At 39.5% G+C, this 21,680-nt stretch overlaps 1 protein-coding gene across 1 annotated transcript in view; it reads left to right on the top strand.

Annotated features, from left to right (window-relative positions):
* LOC139167804 (VPS10 domain-containing receptor SorCS3-like) overlaps window positions 1–21,680 on the top strand; it is a 624,967-nt gene that overhangs the window by 316,458 nt on the left and 286,829 nt on the right. The window contains exon 4 of the mRNA XM_070752751.1: window positions 11,999–12,157. Within this exon, the coding sequence (XP_070608852.1) occupies window positions 11,999–12,157 (159 nt within the window). The remainder of the gene's footprint in view (window positions 1–11,998; window positions 12,158–21,680) is intronic.

Here is a 21,680-nt window from a genome sequence, read left to right as displayed (position 1 = left end):
TTCGGGAGGGGGCAGAGGTGATAATGGTAGCTCCCCATTGGCCAAGACATCCTTGGTTTGCAGACCTGGTAGCCCTGTCGGTGTCTTCCCCGTGGAGGATTCCGGATCCCGAGATAGTGTTAATTCAGGGGTCAGTTTGCCATCCGAACCCTCAGTGGTTCAAACTGACCGCCTGGCACTTGAAAGGGCGGGTCTGAAACATCAACTTTTGCCCGACGAGGTTATATCCACCATGCAGGCAGCTCGTCGCCCATCAACGGTGAGGCTCTACCAGGCCACTTGGGCGGCCTTTTGTAAGTTTTGTTCAAGCCACCACCTTAGTCCGGGAGAGGCTTCAATAGTTTCAGTCTTGCAATTCCTACAGTCCGGGGTAGAAAAAGGGTTAGCCCCAAATACCTTGAAAAGACATTTAGCGGCTCTGGCAACCATCATCTGATTACCTCACGCTCGTTCCCTTGCACAACATCCTTGGGTTAGGGATTTTATTAAGGGCGCAATTAACACCCACGCGCCTCCAGTACACAGATTCCCGACATGGGACCTTTCTCTAGTACTCAGGGCGCTTACAGCTCCTCCCTTTGAGCCGATGAGGACCATTCCAATACGATTGCTCTCCTTAAAGACAGCCTTTTTAATGGCAATTACCTCGGCACGCCGAGTGTCGGAACTGTCGGCCCTTTCTACGCGTGCGGATTTGTGTATATTCCACCCAGATCGGGTTGTATTAAGATTAGACCCATCCTTTATTCCCAAGGTTAACTCTGGGTTCCATAGGACACAAGAATTAGTGTTGCCAGACTTTTGCACACATGGACAGCACCCTCTCGAGTTGAGGTGGCACAAGGTAGATGTTCGGAGGGCCTTGAAACTCTACATCAGACGGACTGGACATTTCAGGAAATCTGAAAGGCTGTTTGTGTCCTTTGGCCAGCGATCAATGGGTCTTCCAGTATCATCCAGATCCATCAGTCGCTGGCTAAGGGATTGTATTGAGGAAGCTTGCAAAGCTCGGTCTCAATTACCACCGACCGGGGTAACAGCACATTCCACTAGGAGCGCAGCCACTTCGGTTGCGTGGAGGACTCAGGCATCCATTAAGGACATTTGCAGGGCGGCCACGTGGGCGTCTCCTACAACCTTCATACGCCATTACAAATTGGACTCCGTAGCTTCGGCGGAGGCTTCCTTTGGGAGACGGGTTTTGCAGCAAGTGTGTTCAACTCCTGCGACCGTGGCTCAGCCTTTGCCCTCCCATGGGCCGTAATCTTTGGTATATCCCATGTTGGACTCTCCTTCCAGATGCAGTGGAGAAGAACCGTTGTACATACCTGAACGGTCTTCTCGATGCACTGGAAGGAGAGTCCAAACCCACCCGGCATGGTTGTTTCGCCTGGTCGCCGGAGTCTTGGGATTGCATGTTGAATAGTTATGAGGTTATATGGTTATTGTTCAATAAACAGGTTATCCTTAAACTGGCTTCGTTTTTAAAACTGAGGTATTGGGGGCTGCTAAGGGGAGGTGACTACCTCATATTTAAATATTTAAATTAACTCAGTCTCTACCAATAAGATTGGTAAATTACCCATGTTGGACTCTCCTTCCAGTGCACCGAGAAGACCGTTCAGGTATGTACAACGGTTCTTTTGAGATTTTGTAGCACTTCGCAGCCTTTGAAATTACTATGAAAGCTGTGGGAGAGTTATGTTTCCCACACATTTTTCATTGTACAGATGAGTTCCTGCCTCGCAAAAGAGTTTTTTGTTTTGCATACATGTGTGAGAAAAGGGAAGCAGAGGTGGTGGACAAGTTGCCCAGAAAGAGAACAGATTAGACAAAAACTATGCCAACCTCTTAGCTTACAACTTTAGCTCATGTACTTCAACATAAAGCTGAAAAGCAGTGAGATAGTCCAGTATTATGCAAATTACTCTATTTTAGTTTTTTAACCAAGAAACTTAATTTTCTGAACTATATAAGCATTGAAATCCTGAATGTGTGTTTTATTTTTCAATGAATTGGTTATTCTGTGTACAATCAGGGTGAGCATTTCAAATCCAGAGCATAAACCCATGATTGGTAAAAACCTTGTGATTGAAAGCTCTCCTGAATAGTTTAATTTTATTATACCATGAAATAACTTGGAGGATTTTTGAGGAGAGGGAGAGAGAGAGAGAGAGAGAGAGAGATCAACCCACATTCACATGTTTATGTGATGTTTTTAAGTACAGTGGTACCTCTACCTAAGAACGCCTCTACTTCAATGTTCCCTCTAATTTTTTTTCGGTGTGGGCAGAAAAGTATAGCGTCTGAGCGGCAGTCCATTCGAGACTGGGCAGCATAGAATAAATAATCAAATAATCAAATAATCAAATAATCAAATTCACAGATGTCACCAAAGACAACTTATTGGGTAATTATTTGGGGCTCGGTGCTGGGGCAGAATAAGGTCCCTTCCCACTATGTTATTCTGTTATTTTATACTTCAATTAATATCATTATCCTCTTACAAATCCAGATAGGCTGTCATGCCTACTCCTTCATATACATTCTTCTTAAAAGAAACAAAAAACTTTTATACAACTTTTTCCTAATTAATAGGAAAAGATTTTTTCCCTCCTGCCGGGCACTGGGCAGTAGCCATGGGGCAGTTGGCTGCAAGCAGGAGTTCCAGGACAGATGCACCAATGGCAGTGGCATGGACACAGGGCTGGCACTGGCCCGCTGGCTGGGCCAGGATGGAGGTGCCAGCCCCACACCCATACCCAGTGCAGCGCCAGCATGTATGGCATCCAGCAACACATCCAGCCACCGCCATCAGTGCCTCGCAGCTGACCGCCCCACCGCCACCCTGTGGCTACTGCCCAGTGCAGCTGCTGCCAGTGCCCTCCTGCTCGACCTCCGCTTGGTGGCACCACCTTCGCTTCCCACCCTGCTGCCCCACGCTCGCCAGAGCTGCCTGGCCCCGCTGTCCCTGCAGGCCCACCTCAGGCTTGAGCCCTTCCTGAGAGCTGTAAAACTCACCTGCTGCCGCCGCCAGGGAAGCTCCAGCCGGGCACTGCAGCTGTGGCAGAGGCTGCCTCCGATGAAGCCGAAGGAAGTTCAGCTTCCGGACTCGCAACTTTTTTCTCTTTGCGCCCTCAGCAAAAAGTTGCGAGACCAGAAACTGAGCTTCATTCTTCATGCCTTCCAAGTTTTTCCGGCCACCGGCCTAGAATTTGCCAGGGAAAAAGAGGTTTGAGACCTCTGCACTAGAATTGGAAATTCTTGCGTGGAGATCTCAAATCTCCTGCGCTATAGCGCATAGCACAGGTTAGAGGGAACAGTGCTCTACTTACAAACTTTTCTAGATAATAACTGGGTGTTCAAGGTTTTTTTGCCTCTTCTCAGGAACCATTTTCCACTTACAAACCCGAGCCTCCGAAACTGTAACTGGAAAAGGCAGGGAGAAGCCTCCATGGGGCCTCTCTAGGAATCTCCTAGGAGAAAACGGCTGGAAAAGGCAGAGAGAAGCCTCCATGGGGCCTGTCTAGGAATCTCCTGGGAGGAAACAGGGCCTCCACCCTCCCTGTGATTCCCCCAATCAAACACATTATTTACTTTTACATTGATTCCTATGGGAATAATTGCTTCTTCTTCCAAACTTTTCTACTTAAGAACCTGGTGACAGAACAAGTTAGGTTTGTAAGTAGAAGTACCACTGTACTGTAAGTGGGAAAACCTCTTTTTCCTTTGAAGGGGAGGGGAATATAAAAGAGCTAAATATTACAGGTTTCTTTAAAAAAACAGTTGGAAAGTTCAACAAGAGAATATAAGCATCCTTTTAATTTTTGAAAAATATATACTATAAATCTATGACTATAAATAAATACATTACAATTTTACCTTATGTACTTTCTGGCTAATCTGGGCAATATATTTGCTTGCATTTTTAAAAACGAACACAGTGTAAAACAATTTTGCAGGAGATTTAGTTTAAATTTTAAAAAAATCTTTAAAAGTAAAAAGCAAAAATATTTTAGTTAAAAATGGAAAATAAGAAGCAAATGCAGTGACCTTGCTGTTTCAGTTGGTTGTTATTTCATTACCGTACTCCAAGGCACCTTTAGAGTTTCAAGATTCACATGGATTTTATTAGACTGGCTTCAAATGACTGCCAAGGTATAAGCCTGTATGGTTGAAGTATTTTATAAGACATGCTCCATAAACCCATATATAATAGGACAGTGCATTTCATCCTGAACAGTTACATCACTGCATTCCATAAAGGTGTTAATATAAATTTGTATCTATTAATGAAATTTGTTGTGTTAATTTCTAAATTGTAATAAGTGATTTTACCAGAAATAGAAAGAATAGGTTCCATCATGTTGACTCTGGGTGATAGACAATCTCAGATATACCCTGATAAAGATTGAGAAATTAGTAGCCTACTTAAAAATATGCATTAACCTTTGGAGAATTTACCCAGGGACATGCAAAATTTAAATCTCGCTTTTGAAGAATAAATGCCATGAATCGTAATACTCCACTAGATCATTTTTGAAATTGGTCAATTTAGACATTAAAGCTTCCTACTATGCAAAAATGGATTCAATCTTTGATTATACTGAATTGAAATTACCTTGAGGTAAGATAGGTGGCCTATATTATGTTGTGGTTAGCTCTGGCCCAGCTCCTGCCCCAAGGAATGTGCAGGTGGATGTGGGGGAAACATCCACATGCCGCAGGCCTGTTTTGCTCCCGATGGAATCTGCCGACGAAGCCTCCTCTGACCAAGGAAGCGTGAGTGACAGGGAAGAGGAGAGTTTGGCAGATAGCCCAGGAGGAGATCAATCATCTGTATCATCCCTGGATTATGAACAAGAATTAATGAAACATCAACGCATGCGTAGAGTGATGCATAGGAGACAACAACTGAAGGATTATTACAAGAGAAAATGAGGCCACCTGTCGCTGGGTGGGGCTGTTGTAATTAGTGCTACAGATAAAAGTGCAGCCTGGTGTTTTAGCCTCATGGCAGTTTATCTGATTCATTGTTTCATCAAGATCGTGGTTTTTGTGCTGTTGAAGATTGTGTGTGGACTCTCTGGACTTTAGAATTGGACTCAATTTCCCAGTTATTGAGTGAGCAATTGGATTGCATTTAACCTGTGTCTTGTGTGTATCAGAGAATCCCTTTGACATTTAAAAAGGGAGCTGTTTTTGTTTTTCTGTTTATAAAAACTTTTGGGTTTTCCTTTTATCGTGTGGTGTATGTCTTCCTGGACTAATTACCCTGTAATTACGGGCGGTTGAAACACGCTGGCAGAACATATTATAAGTAAATAAAAATAAATATGGAACTTCATTTGGGATGCAAAAGGATTAGGATGTAATCTGTTTTGGCCCATCCAGAATTCTTTTGGGATTGTGGAAGGATATTGATAGCATCTCTATTTTTTACGAATTGTCCAAACTGTCTAAACTAATCTCAAAAAAGCAAAAGTATTAACTTAATTAACAATAGTGCTATTACAAAATATGTAATTTTCTGAAATTATTCCAGTAGGAAGCAAACTAGCAATGAAAAAGCCTGTAGAAAAATAGGAATGGATGATACCTGTGAGCAGTCATATGTGTACTTTTGGTGAAAAGGTAATATGTATTTAAAATAAATCAAAACAGGCATATTGGGGATATACTTCACCTCAGGTAAAGCAGTTAGTAATAGCATTTAGACTTGATCATGATGATGTTCATCCATCATATTCGATGAGGACCTTGACATCTAATGGTTTGTGGGTTGTATGCAACGTGTGCATAGGTGGCTGGTAAGGCCTATACGGGCATGAAATCTTGTGCCATATGTTGGGCAGACATGTATGGGCACTATTGTCACAGCATTTGCAGCTCTGGCTTTATGGAGTGCTTGCTTCTCTTCTGCTATGAATGTTCTTCTGGCCTCAGATGTCTGGCAGCCTTAGTGGATCAGCATGCACCATGTCAGTCAATCTTGTGCCGGGGTTTCCCAAGAGGTGGTGTTGATATCAAGGGACTTGAAGGAGGCTTTTAATAGGTCTTTGTATCACTTCCTTTGTTTCCTATGCAATCACTTTCCTTTAGACAGGTCACAATAGAGGACCTGTTTAGGGATGTGATGGTCTGACATCCTAGCAACATGTCTGGGCTTTCATCAGCAAGGTGGGAATTGATAGCAGGCCTGCTCTGTAGAGGACTTTAGTGTCAGGTACCTTATCCTGCCACCGGATAGAGGCCTTTCTTCCAAGTCATGTGGAAGTGGTTCAATTGCCTAGCATATCTCCTGTATGGAGTCCAAGTCTCACTGGCATACAACAGGTAGTTAGCACTACTGCTCGGTATATTTTGAGCTTTATAGCAAGGCTTATTCCACATTGGTTCCACACGTTGGTCATTAATCTGCCAAATGCAGAGCTTACCTTGCCGATTCTGCAGTTGACCTCAATGTCAACTGAGACTTGTATACCACTTTACAGCCCTCTCTAAGCGGTTTACAGAGTCATCATATTGCCCCCAGCAATTTAGGTCCTCATTGTACCCACCTCAGAACTATGGAAGACTGAGCCAACTTGAGTCTGGTGAGATTTGAACCGCCAAACTGCAGCCAGCTGGCATTCAGCAGAAGTAGCCTGCAGTACTGCACTATAACCATTGCACTACCATGGCTCATTATATTTTAATTGGTCTTGAAGATTAAATTATGCAGAATCAGCCTGTTTAGTACTGAATCTGAGCGTTATTCTAAGAATCCACAATGTAAATCAGCCATTTTATAGCAATATCTTTGCTATCGCAGCAGACTGTATGCAAGGCTTTAATCCTAATTGCATTATGAAATCTAAGCATTATCTTGAAAGAATACCTCTGTATATTGACTTTGGAAGTCAGGGCAAAAAAACAGATTTGACCAATTTCATTATATGAAATCCTAAACTAAATTGTTGGGAGGAAAAGGAAAAAAACATTTTGTTTTTATTTGGGATATGGTAGGCAATGAATATACAGTGCCCTACTAGCCTATGCCTAGATCCCTTCAGTTTACTGGTATGATTACTATCACATGATTATATAAGCATATGATTTCATTACACCCAGGGGTGCGTGCCTCTTACCTTCCTACTGGTGAGCTGCATGCGTATCCTGATGTTTTGCGGATATGCACATGTCCCCTCACACAATTTTGCTTGTGTACATGGGTAAAAGGGACAATTTTTCTTCTGTGCATGCTCAGAGGAAAAAACATACCAAAAATTAGAAAAGAAAGATGTTGCCATGCCTGGACTGGCAAAGACAGGACTGGAACCGTCACATGCAAATTGCACAATCAGTGGGCCACTACTGGAACGGCAAACTTGGGTGCACTGATAGGAATACATCTCTGATTAAACCTAACAGGGGTTTGTTTTGTCTATTTCATCTGGATAAAATCTTTCAATCTCAAGTGAAAATGGGTGAAACTGCTCATTAAAAAAAAAGTTCAGAAAGAAATACCAAATTTTACATTATCACAGAGGAAAAAAAAATATTTCAAATGCCTGCTGTGTCCCCAGTGTGGTCTTTTCATATGGAAGTAGATTTCCTACAAGTAGAAACCAATTAAAAGCTTCAAATTATAGCTGAAAATAACTTTCTTTCCATTGGAGGTTAATTGTCTTTATATTTGCTGATTCTTTTACTACCACCCGGCAACTCAAAGAAAAATTCAGCAGTTTGTTCTCCCCCCTCCCCCCCCCCCCCGCGTGTTGTGAACTGGGTTATAATCAAGCAAATGGTTTATCATGAATGAATGACTACCCCTAAAGGCTATTGAATGTTTTTACTCACCCAACTGAATATTCTTAATTTTAGTCATATTGAAAAACAGATTCAGAAACATCACTAGAGTGACAGAATACCCCCTTATGACTTTGTACTGTCATTGTGTTTTTTTATAAGGATAATTGTAGAAACATAATATTGCCTAAGATTAGCACTGTTTCCAAATACCCTAATAAATATCAAGTTTAGTAGCTTATTTACAACCAACATCTCCCAAACACAGTTCAAAGTCTCAGGTTTTGCTGCCTTATCTGAAAGTATAGGAGATATCTTATGGTCAAGTTCATTATGACTGAATAATGTTCAGAATTCTAGCAGAAAGAGACAAAAATAAAACCATTTCAGTCATTTCAATTGAAGCCCGCGTAGTTGTTTTACTCATTCCTTTTTCAGGTGATCTTTTCACCCTACTGGAACTACGTTCATATGCCCAGTCTTGATTGTGCCTTAATTAACCTTTTATGGTTGAATTCTTGCAGCCAAGAATGAAGCATTATAAGAAATTTGATTCAACAGCATTTTGCAAGAATGTTCCCTGACACCGATAAACAGCTCTACACCATGAAAAAATATATTAGAAACTGTTCTAGAACATAGCAAAATGAATAATATTTTTCTCTTTATAAAGAATTGCCATTTAACCTATTATTATGGGAAATGATTATATATTTAAAGCTATACATTATATTTGACAGTGCTCTGGTGTTCCTTCTAGAAATTATAAATGATGGTGCTAAACCAATGCTTAGTGCACATTCTTGCTAGTGTTTGTTTATTAGCTGTTAATGAAAAGAGATTAATCTAAATCAGTATTGGGTGGATCCTTTACTGAAAACATATAGTGTACTGAGGCAGTTTTAGCTTATGAAAAATGTAAACCATTTTCTTATACAGAAAAACTTTTGTTTTTCAATTTTGCGGTAGAAAGTTCATATTAAAAGGAGAAAGGAATCTGATAACCTCTTTCCCATCAGTGTTTTTCAAGATTGTGAATCAATCAATCTTTAATTCACAATCAAAATCAGGTTTCTTCTTTGTTGGATCAGCTAGGATTGAATCTAGGGCCTAATGAAGACATGATTTTTAATGTATTAGATTTTGTATTAGATATAGAAAAATGTATTAGATATAGAAAAAAGCATAATGTATGCTTTTTTCTATATTTATTTTGTGAGCTGCCTAATAATAATAATAATGATGATGATGATGATGATTATGATGATGATGATGATAGTTTAAGAAGATTTTAGCTACATTGAAACAAGAATAAATACCAGTAATTAGGAAGCAATCAGGAACTGAACAGAGTCAGTGTTTATATGTTCTGTGTTGTGTCCAGAGGACAGTTAGGCCTTGTACCCGCCCCATATTCCTTGGGCGGGAAAATACTGCAAGGTGATTGGTTGGCTCAGTCTGGCAGCCCGGGATATATATAGCTGCCAGGCACAGCCATGCTTTGTCTTGTTTTGTTCTGTAACCGTTACCTTCTGTTCAATAAAGAACCGTTACTTACTCCAAGACTGCACTCCTTCATTCTAGCAAGGATCTAACATTCTGAATTAGTGAACTTGATGAAAGTATTGAACATTACAGATGTTACAGTCCTGGTTTTTGTTTCAGGGAAATTGTGATGTGATCTTATGTTGTTGGGTGTTATAAGCATGGCCAGATCACTTTTTGGCTTGCTTCCCTCCTCACCCAACTCAGGAAGATACAAATAAGCAACTGGCAGTCCTGACTGGATTCCAGAGGGATATTTTTCACTGAGAATCTGGTGAGCAGCCTGGAATAGGCAAGTGACTAAGATTTTAGGAGACTGAGGAAATTTAGAAGACTGAGAATTTCTACAGACTAAGATTTTAGGATTGCTCTTATGGTTCTTTGCACCAATTCTGGGGATACGTCTTGGTTTTCTAAGAACCTCTGGGAGATGAAATTCAAAAATATTTGCCTAATATTTGGAAGAAGAGAAACAGCAGGTTTACATTTTGGTAAAAGATGACAAAACATCTCTTTGTAATGCTATGGGACAATAACCGTGGGAATGGGGTACCTATGAAAGGTCAAATAAAAGTATAGACAACAGTAGAATAATGGGCAGAGCAAGAGGCTCAGAAGAGACCCTCCCTAATTTATTTGGCTTTAACGGTGATGGTGAGAAAATTGTATTTTCAGATTTGCAACATTGATATCGGCCTTACCTCATATGGTCAGACAGGGAATATGACAAATAAGCTAATTCTCCATGGGGGGGAGGAATCAGCAGTCAGGATGGGTTGTCCTCACCCTTCAGAGGTGAGGACTGAGTCAGATATTTAAAGTATGGATCCACCCACTGACCCGAGTTCCTGGTTCAGTCCTCAGCAGAGTAGGACGTGGCAAGCACAGCCCATCCAACTGCTGATCTTGAATATCATTCCTCCTTTGCCCTTTTTCTTCCTATCCTTCCTGTGAGTATTTTTCTTAGTATTAGTATTTTTCTTATAATTTTTCACCCCTGTTATTTTATCTTCCTTCTAGCCTTCCTATTGCCAGGTCCTTGCCCTGGCATGCACATTGGAGCTGAACTTGGGTAACGGCTCACATGCCAGCAGATATGGCTCCGCGTGCCACCTGTGGCACGTGTGCCATAGGTTCGCCATCACTGGAGTAGGGCATTGGGAGAACGGCCCCTCCCAATGGCTCCCTGTCAGAGGTAGACAGCACTCCCTGGTGAATTTGGGGCAAATTGCCAGGATTGTAGAAAGGATGAGATAGAGGAGTGCTTGGGAGGGGGAGAGAAGAGTGCAGGGAAAATGGGCATGGAAATAGGGGGAAAAAAGGCCCCTTTCAATAGATAGATTGGCAGGCAGGCAGGCAGGTAGAAGAAAGTCCCCTCCCAATACTTCCCTGTCAGAAACATTTTGGCATCTATAAATACACGGGCAATGCCAGGTAATCAGCTAGTGTGTGTAATACATACATATAAAATAGGGTGTGCTTCACAGGAGCAGATAGAGGTAAATCTTAGAGTGGCAGGAAATGCATCAAAAAACAATAGAGATCAATGCTAGAGAGGAATAAAGTTGGAGAGAAATAAAGGCGGACGTAACACCTTTAACCTAACAGCCTTTTCATATTAACAATAAACAGCATTGTAAAAGCTGTAATACCTACAGCATCCTCTTCCTCCTCTTGTATCTTAATTTCTTTAACATATCTATGGAGTCCACTACCTCAAATATTTATATTCAATAGTTCATACATTACATCTTTTTTCTTTCCTGATTACTCTAATGGACTGAGACTGTATGTATGAGACTGGTCATTTCCTGGTGGGAGAAGTGGCTGATATCTATGCATTCTTTTTATAATTGCATTTTTTGATAGTTATACCCTTTCATATGTAAAGTTCTACATTTGAGTATTCATTTAATTTGAACAATATTATAGAATGATGGCAAATAATTATGATGCTCTATATTCTCTTTTCTGTACAGAGTTATGCATGTGAGCAAAACATTTACAGTTCAAAAGGATTTGTTTTTAAACAAAATTAGAAATAATTCAAAAAATTAGAATAATTCATCTGATTATGTTGGTCAGATCTGTACATTTGAATCATGTATGGCTATCACTTAGCTTGGGGCTTCCTGTATCATAAATGAAGAATGATTGTGTTGGTCTTAGTTTTCTCATTCAGTAGTCTAGCTTTGCTGAGGGAGTGTGGTTACAAATTTGAAAAATAAATTAATGATGCCATCTGGCTTTCTTTTAATAACACTCATCTTTTCAAAAGAAGTTAATACATGATTCTGCCTGGCAATCTTTTGTACTTTATAGCAAGTGTCTATGCCTTCCTCAACAGCATCAAAACGTCATTATCTTTTAAAGAGATGTTGTGAGATTTCAGCTTTCTCACATGAGAATTTCTGACATTTTGAGACTCTTAAACTAATTTCCATGAGATTTTATGATATTTGAAGAGTAGGGCGTCTCATCAGGCACCTGTAGTTGAGGCACTGCCAATCCCTGCTTACCATTTAATGTGTGAATGTAGATTTGTGCCAGAATTCTGGGTATGAAAACCTAACATAGAGGTGTTTTATATATGCATGATAGTATTTTCAATTGTTATTAGATTAATAGACTCTCTTCAACTTTTCCCGTTTTTTAAAAATAGATTATGCTCTTAAGTGATCCTGAGATTGAAAGTAGCATACTCATCAGTAATGATGAAGGAGCCACCTATCAAAAGTATAGACTCAGCTTCTACATTCAGAGTCTGCTCTTCCATCCTAAGCAAGAAGACTGGATTCTAGCATACAGCATTGACCAAAAGGTATGTGCCCTTTTCCTTCCTTCTTGGATACATATCCAATCTCCATTTCAAATGCAATATCAAACAGCAGTTTAACATTACACATGCTGCTAGGAACAATTATTCTGTTATTCCTATACCCCTCCTCAGGGCTTGGACTTTCAGACTTTTTCATTAGGTATTATTATTCTGGCACGATAAATCAATATACCTGACATATTTTTCTTTCCTGTGGACAAGTAGTCTGCTGATGCTGTGAGGCCCATTTACTTTTGCTTTATTCATCTCTGTACAAAAGAAGCAAAGCTAACTGTGCTGTAGTTGTTTGTTTTGATGTCAAAATCCAGGAAGATAGTTTGTGGTACCCAACCAAATCAGGTTTCATAAGACAATAACAAATTTTCTTTGGTATATTTTCAATACAACATCGAACAGAAAGAGAAAAAAATAGGCTCATAATTTCACATGGAACAACTGTAGCAGCAATTGTTTAGCTTATGGTAAGGATGAACAAATACTTTTAATGCAAGGGGCAAGGCACACATAGCCTTTTGTATTATCATTTTTGCAACCCAATAGAGTTTGTTCTAAAAGGCTGGACAGTTATAAGCCCAGTTTTAAATACAGTGATCCCTCAATTTTCGCGGGTTCAAACTTCGCGAAACGCTATACCACGGTTTTTCAAAAAATATTAATTAAAAAATACTCCGCGTTTTTTTTCTATACCACGGTTTTTCCCACCCGATGACGTCATACGTCATCACCAAGAGTCACTTCTCTCTCTCTTTCTCTTTCTTTCCTATCATTCTCTGCTTCAATCATTTCCTCATTTCTCTTTTTTCTCGCTTTTTCTATCATTTTTTTTTCTCTCTCTCTACCTTCCACTCTCCCCCCTCTTGCTCTCTCTCTCTTTCTCCCTCTTTGCGAGAATGCCTGCCCCCACCTCTCCTGCAGCCCCCTTGCTGATAGCTGGGACGAAAGTGCTCTCAGCTAAGGGACTGTGAGAGGGACGAGGCAGGCATTCTCAAAGCGCTCAGAGCGGCTACCGGCCGAATGAGGAGGATGAGAAGCCGTAGCCGCCAGCGCTGCTGCAGGAGGACCCGTGTCCGAAGAAAGCCGGTGAGAGGGGTGGATCGGGTGGGCGGGCGGTAGCGGCGAGGGGGCCAGAGGCACTGGGGGGTGGGGACAGCCGACATTCAAAGCAATCTTTGCCGGCCTCCGCACTTTCGTCACTCCCTGCCCTAATTTCAAGCCCGGCTCCTTGCGCTGCCTTGAAAAAGGGTGCGTGGGGGTAGATTTTGTCTGTCCATAGCCAAAAATGGTGTTTTTACTTCCGCACCGCTACTTTGCGGAAAATCGACTTTCGCAGGAGGTCTTGGAACGTAACCCCCGCGAAAATTGAGGGAACACTGTATTCCCAGGGAGGCAACCTGATCATTTGCTGCAACCACAACAGGTAATTTCTGTTTTTGAACTATGCAGATCCCACCTCTGCACAATTGCCCAAGTTGGATTTATGCTGTTAAATGTATACTACTCTTAATCATTGCAGTTTGGAGAAGAAGAAATCCACAGTATTGTTTGTTGCTCTATTTTTGGGAAATCACTTGCTATGATGTCACTATAATACATGTTACAATGTATCCTTCTCCCCCAAAGTACTCTTTGACACAAAGACATTAATGATTTTATTGGAGAAAGCACTATACTTACTATACTTAAATACTCAGGTGTGTTTAAGAGAAATACTGATAGTCATAAAAGGTTGTTAGAAGTAAAAAGTATAATGCCATTTATCTGATAATTTTCCATAAGGTGTTCTAATGCCTTCTATAGTTTTTTAAATCTATTAACAATATAGTTAAGCAGTAAAGATTCATATTGAATGACTGAGCTAATAGAAGCCATTAAGAATATGAAACACATTATGGGTGACTTTCTACATGGAAACACAAAGAGGAAGTTCACAGACATTGGAGGCTATTCCCACTCCCACTACTTTTTAGACCACCTGTCATCATTCTGTGGTTTTCTGTTTAGGTAAGGAGATACCTCTGAAACTAGTAACTCATATAATTACAAGATTAAGCACAAGGAGGACAAAAGATAATTTTTCCCCTTATATGTTAGTTATGAATGTTTGATTCCTGTGACAGGATAGGACTGTGAACCATTTAAACCCTGGATACTAATGGTCTATAGATTTACAAGAGAAAGGGATTAAAATGGTTTCACATGAATGTTTTTTCTAGATATATTCATTTGAAATAACCAGTCATCTTAATAATGTCATATCTCTCTTTCATCTTTTTTCTGTCTGGAGAAGAGATATAAGGAAATTGTAAACTCAGAAAATAGAGAATATGACATATAAGTGATAAATTCTAAAGTTATTATTTAAGTGTCTCTATGTCTGCAAAATTTATATTGAATTTTTGTTCGGAAATTATTTCCCCTAATTTTTCGTGAATAAACCCCATTAATATTCATTTAGTAAAAGATACTGATTTTTCTGCTGCACTGTAGCACAATCATACAAATGTTTCATATATTACCTACATGATTGAATAAATTTATAAATATTCCATTATATAATACATAGGTACCTCAGAATACATAGCTAATTATCTAATCATGTATTGATATTTTCAGATATATAACCATTAAATTGCTTTATCCTGCTAGGGCAAATGTCAAAACTTTAGTGCACTACAACTTTAAAGTGTACCATTTGATGTTGCTGAATGGTTTGATGTTGTTTTTAAGTTAGAAAAGAGAAAAATCAATTGTGGTTCTGCTTATAAAAAGCATCTATAAGAATTGGATTTGATATGTGATCCACCTGTCAAGGTGTTCCCTTTGGGATATGTTGACTCTGGGTTGAAATGCCTTGCTAAACTCTTTTATATGGTTGAAATACTTCACTCAAAATTCTGCTGAAGAAGCAAAATATTTAGAGATAGCCCCCCCCCTTCACTTGATGATGATAGATGAAGAAATTCAAGAGGTTTCACATGTGTTCTTATTGATTTAGAGTTTGACATTGCCCCAACTTAATAAGATAGAAGCCAAAATTCTTTGCTTTTTGTTTGCTTGTGTTATTTATTAAATTTTGAAGAGGCTGGATTCCAAAATGGCTCTAAATGTTTAATCTTTGGAGGTAAAAGGAACACCAGCAGTAGCATTTAGTGATAGGTACAGTGGTACCTCTACTTACGAATTTAATTTGTTCCGTGACCAGGTTCTTAAGTAGAAAAGTTTGTAAGAAGAAGCAATTTTTCCCATAGGAATCATTGTAAAAGCAAATAATGCATGCGATTGGGGAAACCATAGGGAGGGTGGAGACCCTGTTTCCTCCTAGTTTTGGAGGCTTGGGTTTGTAAGTGGAAAATGGTTCTTGAGAATAGGCAAAACAATCTTGAACACCCGGTTCTTATCTAGAAAAGTTCGTAAGTAGAGGCGTTTGTAGGTATCACTGTATTGTCAAGAGTATATAATCCCAGCATATTGGAAGAGGTTAGTTTGGATATGGTACTTTATAAGATAGTCCAAATAGGAAGTATATCCATCATACTTTTATTGCAGAGTAACACTGAAAAATCTAATGAAAGTATATTTCTCACTCCTCGCATCTACAGCCCTAGAAATTATGGAACATTCCTTTAAGATGTTTGTCACAACCACATTCCTTTTGCAGGCTATACTGCCTTTGACTTATCTTGTCAATTTCCCCAGGTTGTTTCTTTTGGTCTGGGGTGAGGGAGGGAGAGAGACTCTGTCAGGTTTTCATGATTGTGTTATTATGCCCCTTAAAAATTCCAATAGTTCCTGTGATGTCTGTTTCCTAACCTACCCTGTCAAGGGCTGACATCAGAATCTCTGCACCTGCTTCTCTTTATGCCTCACATTAAAGGAAGAGTTACCATTACCAAAGGCTGTATACAAACATGCCATAGACAGTGTTCCCTCTAATTTTTTGGGGGGGGTGGGCGGAAAAGTATAGTGTCTGAGCGGCAGTCCCTTCGGGACTGGGCGGCACAGAAATAATAAACAAACAAACAAACAAACAAACAAACAAACAAAAACCCCACCCTGTTTTGCCTCAGAGAATTTCAAAATAAAATACTGTACTGTGTGTCTATAACAGTGAGCTCATAATAGGGCAACTCTATCAATATCAAAATGCCACTTAAATAGTTGAGCTAGTTTCAAACTAGATTTTGATTTTCTTTCTCTCTTCCTTACTCCCATTCTTTTTCTTTCTTTTTTCCTTCCTCTCTTTTTTCTATCTGTTTCTCTCTCTTCCTCTCTTCCTCTCTCTCTCCTTCCCTCTCACTCTTTCCCTCTCGGCTTCTGGGCAGGTTTGAAAAACTCTGAGTTGATGATGATTTTTAAGTGAGCGATTGCTCACTGCTCAGCTTAGAGGGAACTATGGCCATAGATATACTGTACACAGGCACCTGAGGGCCAAAATTGGAAATTGCTGTAGCTTTCCACTAAGGTTTTCTTACACCTGCCCACTGAAAAACATTATGTTAACATTATGTTAATTATTCAATATATTAACCCAATGACCTTTTTTTTTGCAGTTGTCTATTATGAAGGATTGTTGAATATCCCATTATTGCTTATGAATGTTCTGACATTCCAAAGCTGTTCCTCCCCCACTCCTTTTCCAGTGATAGGAAACTATAGGGCAGAATTTATTTTGCACAATAGATCCAGGAGGTGGCATTTGGGGTATCTGTTTCCCTATAAAAGTTATGCTGAGTTTAAGAGATTGATAGAAACTTCAGCAGATATCTGTAACCCACCCTTGATATACAAGATACACATCCCACATATCCCCCAACACTCACCCCCATCACTATAACTAGATAGCACATGGAATGCTAAATTGTGCTCGCCGCCACGGCTCATAAGTGCTTGTGGGGCCATTACAATTTTGCTTCTGCACTTGTGGAGGTAGCAAAATTGCGCATGGAGCTACAGGTGTGCCTGTGTTTTGGCGAACTTTTTTTGCTTCTGTGCATGGCGAAACATGGGTGCACCATGCGTGATTTTGCTATCTCCACAGGTACAGAAGCAAAATTGCACTGGCCCAATTACGAGCCGCGGCGGTGAGCACAATTTCGCATTCCGGCTAGTAGCCCACCGCTGCCTGGAAGTGAGAAAGAAATTCAATTGCCTCCCATTGATTCTCTTTAACACATGTGTTATGTGTGTTTGTGTGCATGTGTCTGCCTGTAAATGAACAAAATATCTTACATCTTTTAAGATTAGATCTGACATCTTTTAACAATAAGGTAGGTTTCCTGTAGTTCTTGTCTGCTTTGTGACCTGATCTAGCTAGACACATTATACTTTCTTCTTCTACTTTCTTCTTCTGTAAAGTATAAAAAAAATGAAAGATAAAAGAGGAGGGCTAACAATAAGATTTTGGGATACTTTTGTCTTACTTAAAGGGTCAGGTTGGAGATATTATAGATCTACACATGTGGTCACTAGGAGTCAATTTAAACTGGATTATACACAATTAAGTCTGAAGAAGTGGGAGGAAATAGAATTGTATTTTGGCAAACCTCTTTCCGGTATTATATTTAATGCAAGGATAGTATCTTGTCTATTGAATTTTTTTTAATGTAAAAAGATAAACCTGTCAGACCTTTTAACTATTGATAAAAATAATATCTACATTATCCATATTGTCAGTTTTGAGCAGTGAAGGGCTACCAAATTTTTTACTACCACACTGTGGGCGTGGCTTATGCAGGACGCCCTGAATCTTCTTTCAACATCTTTCAGTGCAAATTGGGTGTTCTGGGGTGGAGCTCCATTTTCACTACCCCACTGCATTCCCCCCCATCCTGCCAGTAGCCCACCCCTGGTTTTGAGTATTAAGGTAATTTCCAAAGAGACCGTAATAACAAGTGATACATCTGCAAGGATACTATGACCCTAATTCTCTGTATAAAATTTCCCAACTCAGGGTGTTATTAATATATTGGACTTACCTCGCATAATGATAAGCCCCATTTGGAAGATATTAGGTATTTGGTTGCAAAAAGCAATAGATAATTATGTCCTTTTTCAAATAATAACATTAATACTATAATTCAAATATGTCTAAATAAAACAACAGAAAAAATGAAATCTTGTACCTTCTTTTTTTGAACATGAATCAAGAACAAAACAATTAAATTATCACATCATTTTATTTTTTTAGAAAATACGTAATTGACGTGAGTATTTCCATGCTCATCATGGTGATGAGATCAAAGAGCAATTGAATCCATTTTAAAAAACCTGTGTTGCCATGGGTATTACTTACAGGCAAAAGATGACCTCAGACCATTGGTTGTCCTTGGTGAAAAGATCAAATGAAGATTGATATGCTCTTTCAACTCTTCTTTGAAGTATCTTCCGCTTTCCAGAAAGGACAAGAATAAATTTGATATTATTTGTTATAAAAAAAGAGGAGAGTCAATGTGCTGATTAATTGACTAATTGGAGAATGCACCATCTTATATAAAACAGAAGGGACAGTATGCAGCCTCTTGCTAAAGCAAATCAATTTGCTGTTTGTTTGAAAGCATTGCTGTCTCATAGATATAATCTGTTTTAAATCTCAATTCCCACTGTGCACAATTCATCTATTTCTTAAAGGGAACTATTGAATGATCAGCTGAGTCCATGCATACCAATACGTTTAGTAATAAAAAAAAAGTCTCTAGAAGAAATGTCCTATACATAGTGGCTATCCAAAGCTATGATGTGGATGTATATTTGCATTCTCTTCTATGTCCAGAATGGTAAAATAGGAAACCCACATATGAGGTTAGCTCAAACTTATCTATCTATGGATATTCATAACAGAATCTGGGTCATTATAGCTTTTAAATATACTTTCAAGTAGGCATTTAGAAAAAAACCCAATTTCCTTTAAAACATTTATTAACATTTTTAGACCTCCCATTAACCAAAGCTCTCTGGATTATTTACGATGAAATAATTTTGTTATTACATCATTGAAATGAGTTGTTTTACTATGGAAAGCTCCTTTTCCCAAACACTTTCTTGGCCTTTCCAGGTTCCATTCTTTCCAGATTTGACATATGTCTTATCTTTGATAAAAGACATCAGTGGGGAAAATATGGCTAGATGTGAAATATTTTTTAAGGAAATAGAGCTTAAAAATAAGTAAAAATTATTACAGTAGAGCATTGTTATTGACAAACTTTGTTCAGATTTTATTCTGCAAAATCTGTAATGTTTGATTTGAAAAATGGAAATGAATATGTTGTGTATGTTACATGACTCCGTATGACAGTTTAAGAACCAATGAAGAGCATAAGAATACCATAATCAATAACATACTATACCAAAGACCCTAAAATTAATTTAGCAAGAAAAACATCTGCCATCGTATTGCTAATTTAAAAAGATTTAAAATGAAAGAATGTGGTAATCAAAAGTATGATATTCTACTAAGTATGTTCAGCAATGTTCCATTATGGCACATGGCATTCAATTTCCATCCTAACAAAATCTTTCTAGTAATCAGAGCACCCCAATTTGAAAGTATAATTCTGGGTATGGTTGATCATGCTTTCTTAGATTGCATAATACCTACTTATGCCTAAAAGATGACAACAAAATAGATGATATGTGTGACAAAATATAAGGTACATTACAGGTGTAACAAGTGGCACGCAGACCCCTCTCTGTGGACACACCAGCCATTGCCCCAGCCCAACTCCACTGCCCATGTGCATTCACCTCCCACCAGCCAGCTGGTCTTTGGGTCTCTGCTATTCATGTGCAGGAGTGGGGCCTTCATGAATTTCCACAGTTTCCATGCCAGCCCACCCTACCTTTCTTACCCCAGTACAGCCTAGCTTTCTCTTTCATTCCTGCCTTCTCTGATCTCTGCAGGTTCCACCCTCCACAGGTGTCACTCTGTAACAAAAATGGAGGAGAAAACCTAGGCATGTGGGGAGAAACTGCAGATACTGCTTAGATTTCTGCAGAAATGCAGCAGAAATCCTGGGTGTAAAGGGAGAATCTGCAGAGGTTGAAGAAGGAAGGAATGCAGGACAAGGCCTGGGCGTGTGTGTGTGAGAAACTGGAGATTGTGACATACACACCCCTGCACCATATTTTGGGCCTGAAAGGCCTCCTGCATCAACCTAGAAGCCAATGAGAGCCAGGGCACATGTTCAGAGAGAACATGTGCAGGTATTGTGTACACTTGCGCAAGTTCAGGGAGCATGCGCAGGGGTGTCCTCATTGCATTTTGGGGGTTGAGGCATAAACGTGTACATTCTCCCCCCTCCCTCCCCATGTATGCACACTTTGGGCACTTGGCACCAAAAATGTTAACCATCACTTTTATAGGGCAACAAATAGTCCGACATATATAAGCATTAGCTTGCCTGTTTCTATGGCCACTGACACACAGGCCCTGACATAGTGATATGATCAGGGATGGGCTGCTGCCCAGACCGGGGAGGGGACATAGTGGGGTAGCAAAAATGGAGCTCCATTGGAATTCAGGAAGTGATCACCTTGGCATCCTTAGCAACTTGCCGGTATACCTGACGTCAAAGCTCAACCACTGGAATCTCTTCATGGGAGGGTTTCCCCAGCTCCTTCAAAGGGAGGTCTTTTCATGTAAAAAAAAAAATATATTTTTATGAAAAAGGACGCCGCAGCGGCGCTGCAAGCAAAGGGAAGTCTTTTCACGTAAAAATAAAAAATATTATTTTTACGTGAAAGGACCTCCCTTTGCTTGCAGAGCCACTGCAGCGTCCTTTTTCGTAGAAATAAAAATAAATAAAAATAAAAAATCTGTTAAAATAGAAAACAATGGGATTCCGGGGGCGGAGCTTTGGTGCCACGGATCGTTTGGGTTCGGGTTTGGCCGAACTTGCCGAACCTGAACACCATTGGGTTCGCCCATCACTAATGATGGGTTAAGAAGTGAATACTTCACAATGTCTCACAGTTATGTCTGGTTTGATTATCGGAAAGGATTTGGGGGTCTTGGAATCCTAGCTAGAGGAAACAGCTTTCTGGATAAGATAAATCAGCAGATAGATAATTAGCAGCAAAAATAGCAACAAATATAAGACAAAAATTGGCAAAACCCAGAATATGATATATGTTCTTAACAATGCAGATTCCACATAAAATAGTTTCATTTTTTCTGGATCCATCTGAAGTTGCTTTGAAGAATATGATAAATGAAATCCATGATATGCAGTTAAAAGATACATTTTCTTCCAGTTTAGTATAAACTTTATATGAGAGTAAGAACTATTCATTCCTTGTGTAAAACATGGGATCTGCAGGGTAAATTAAAAAAAAAATCATTGAAATAGAAATACTGTATGCCCAGTAGGTCCTGAAAAACACAAATTCTTCAAAGATTTATATAAAGTTAAACAGCATTACAATACATTCAAACTTTCCATAATGGATATTAAAGCAGTTAAATATTCATATCTCTCTTCTGTGCAAATCAGGCTATAGGCTCCTCTGA

This window comes from Erythrolamprus reginae, chromosome 5, assembly GCF_031021105.1.
Source record: "Erythrolamprus reginae isolate rEryReg1 chromosome 5, rEryReg1.hap1, whole genome shotgun sequence".
NCBI classification, from domain to species: Eukaryota; Metazoa; Chordata; class Lepidosauria; order Squamata; family Dipsadidae; genus Erythrolamprus; species Erythrolamprus reginae.
This window is presented reverse-complemented; position numbering and strand designations above follow the sequence as displayed.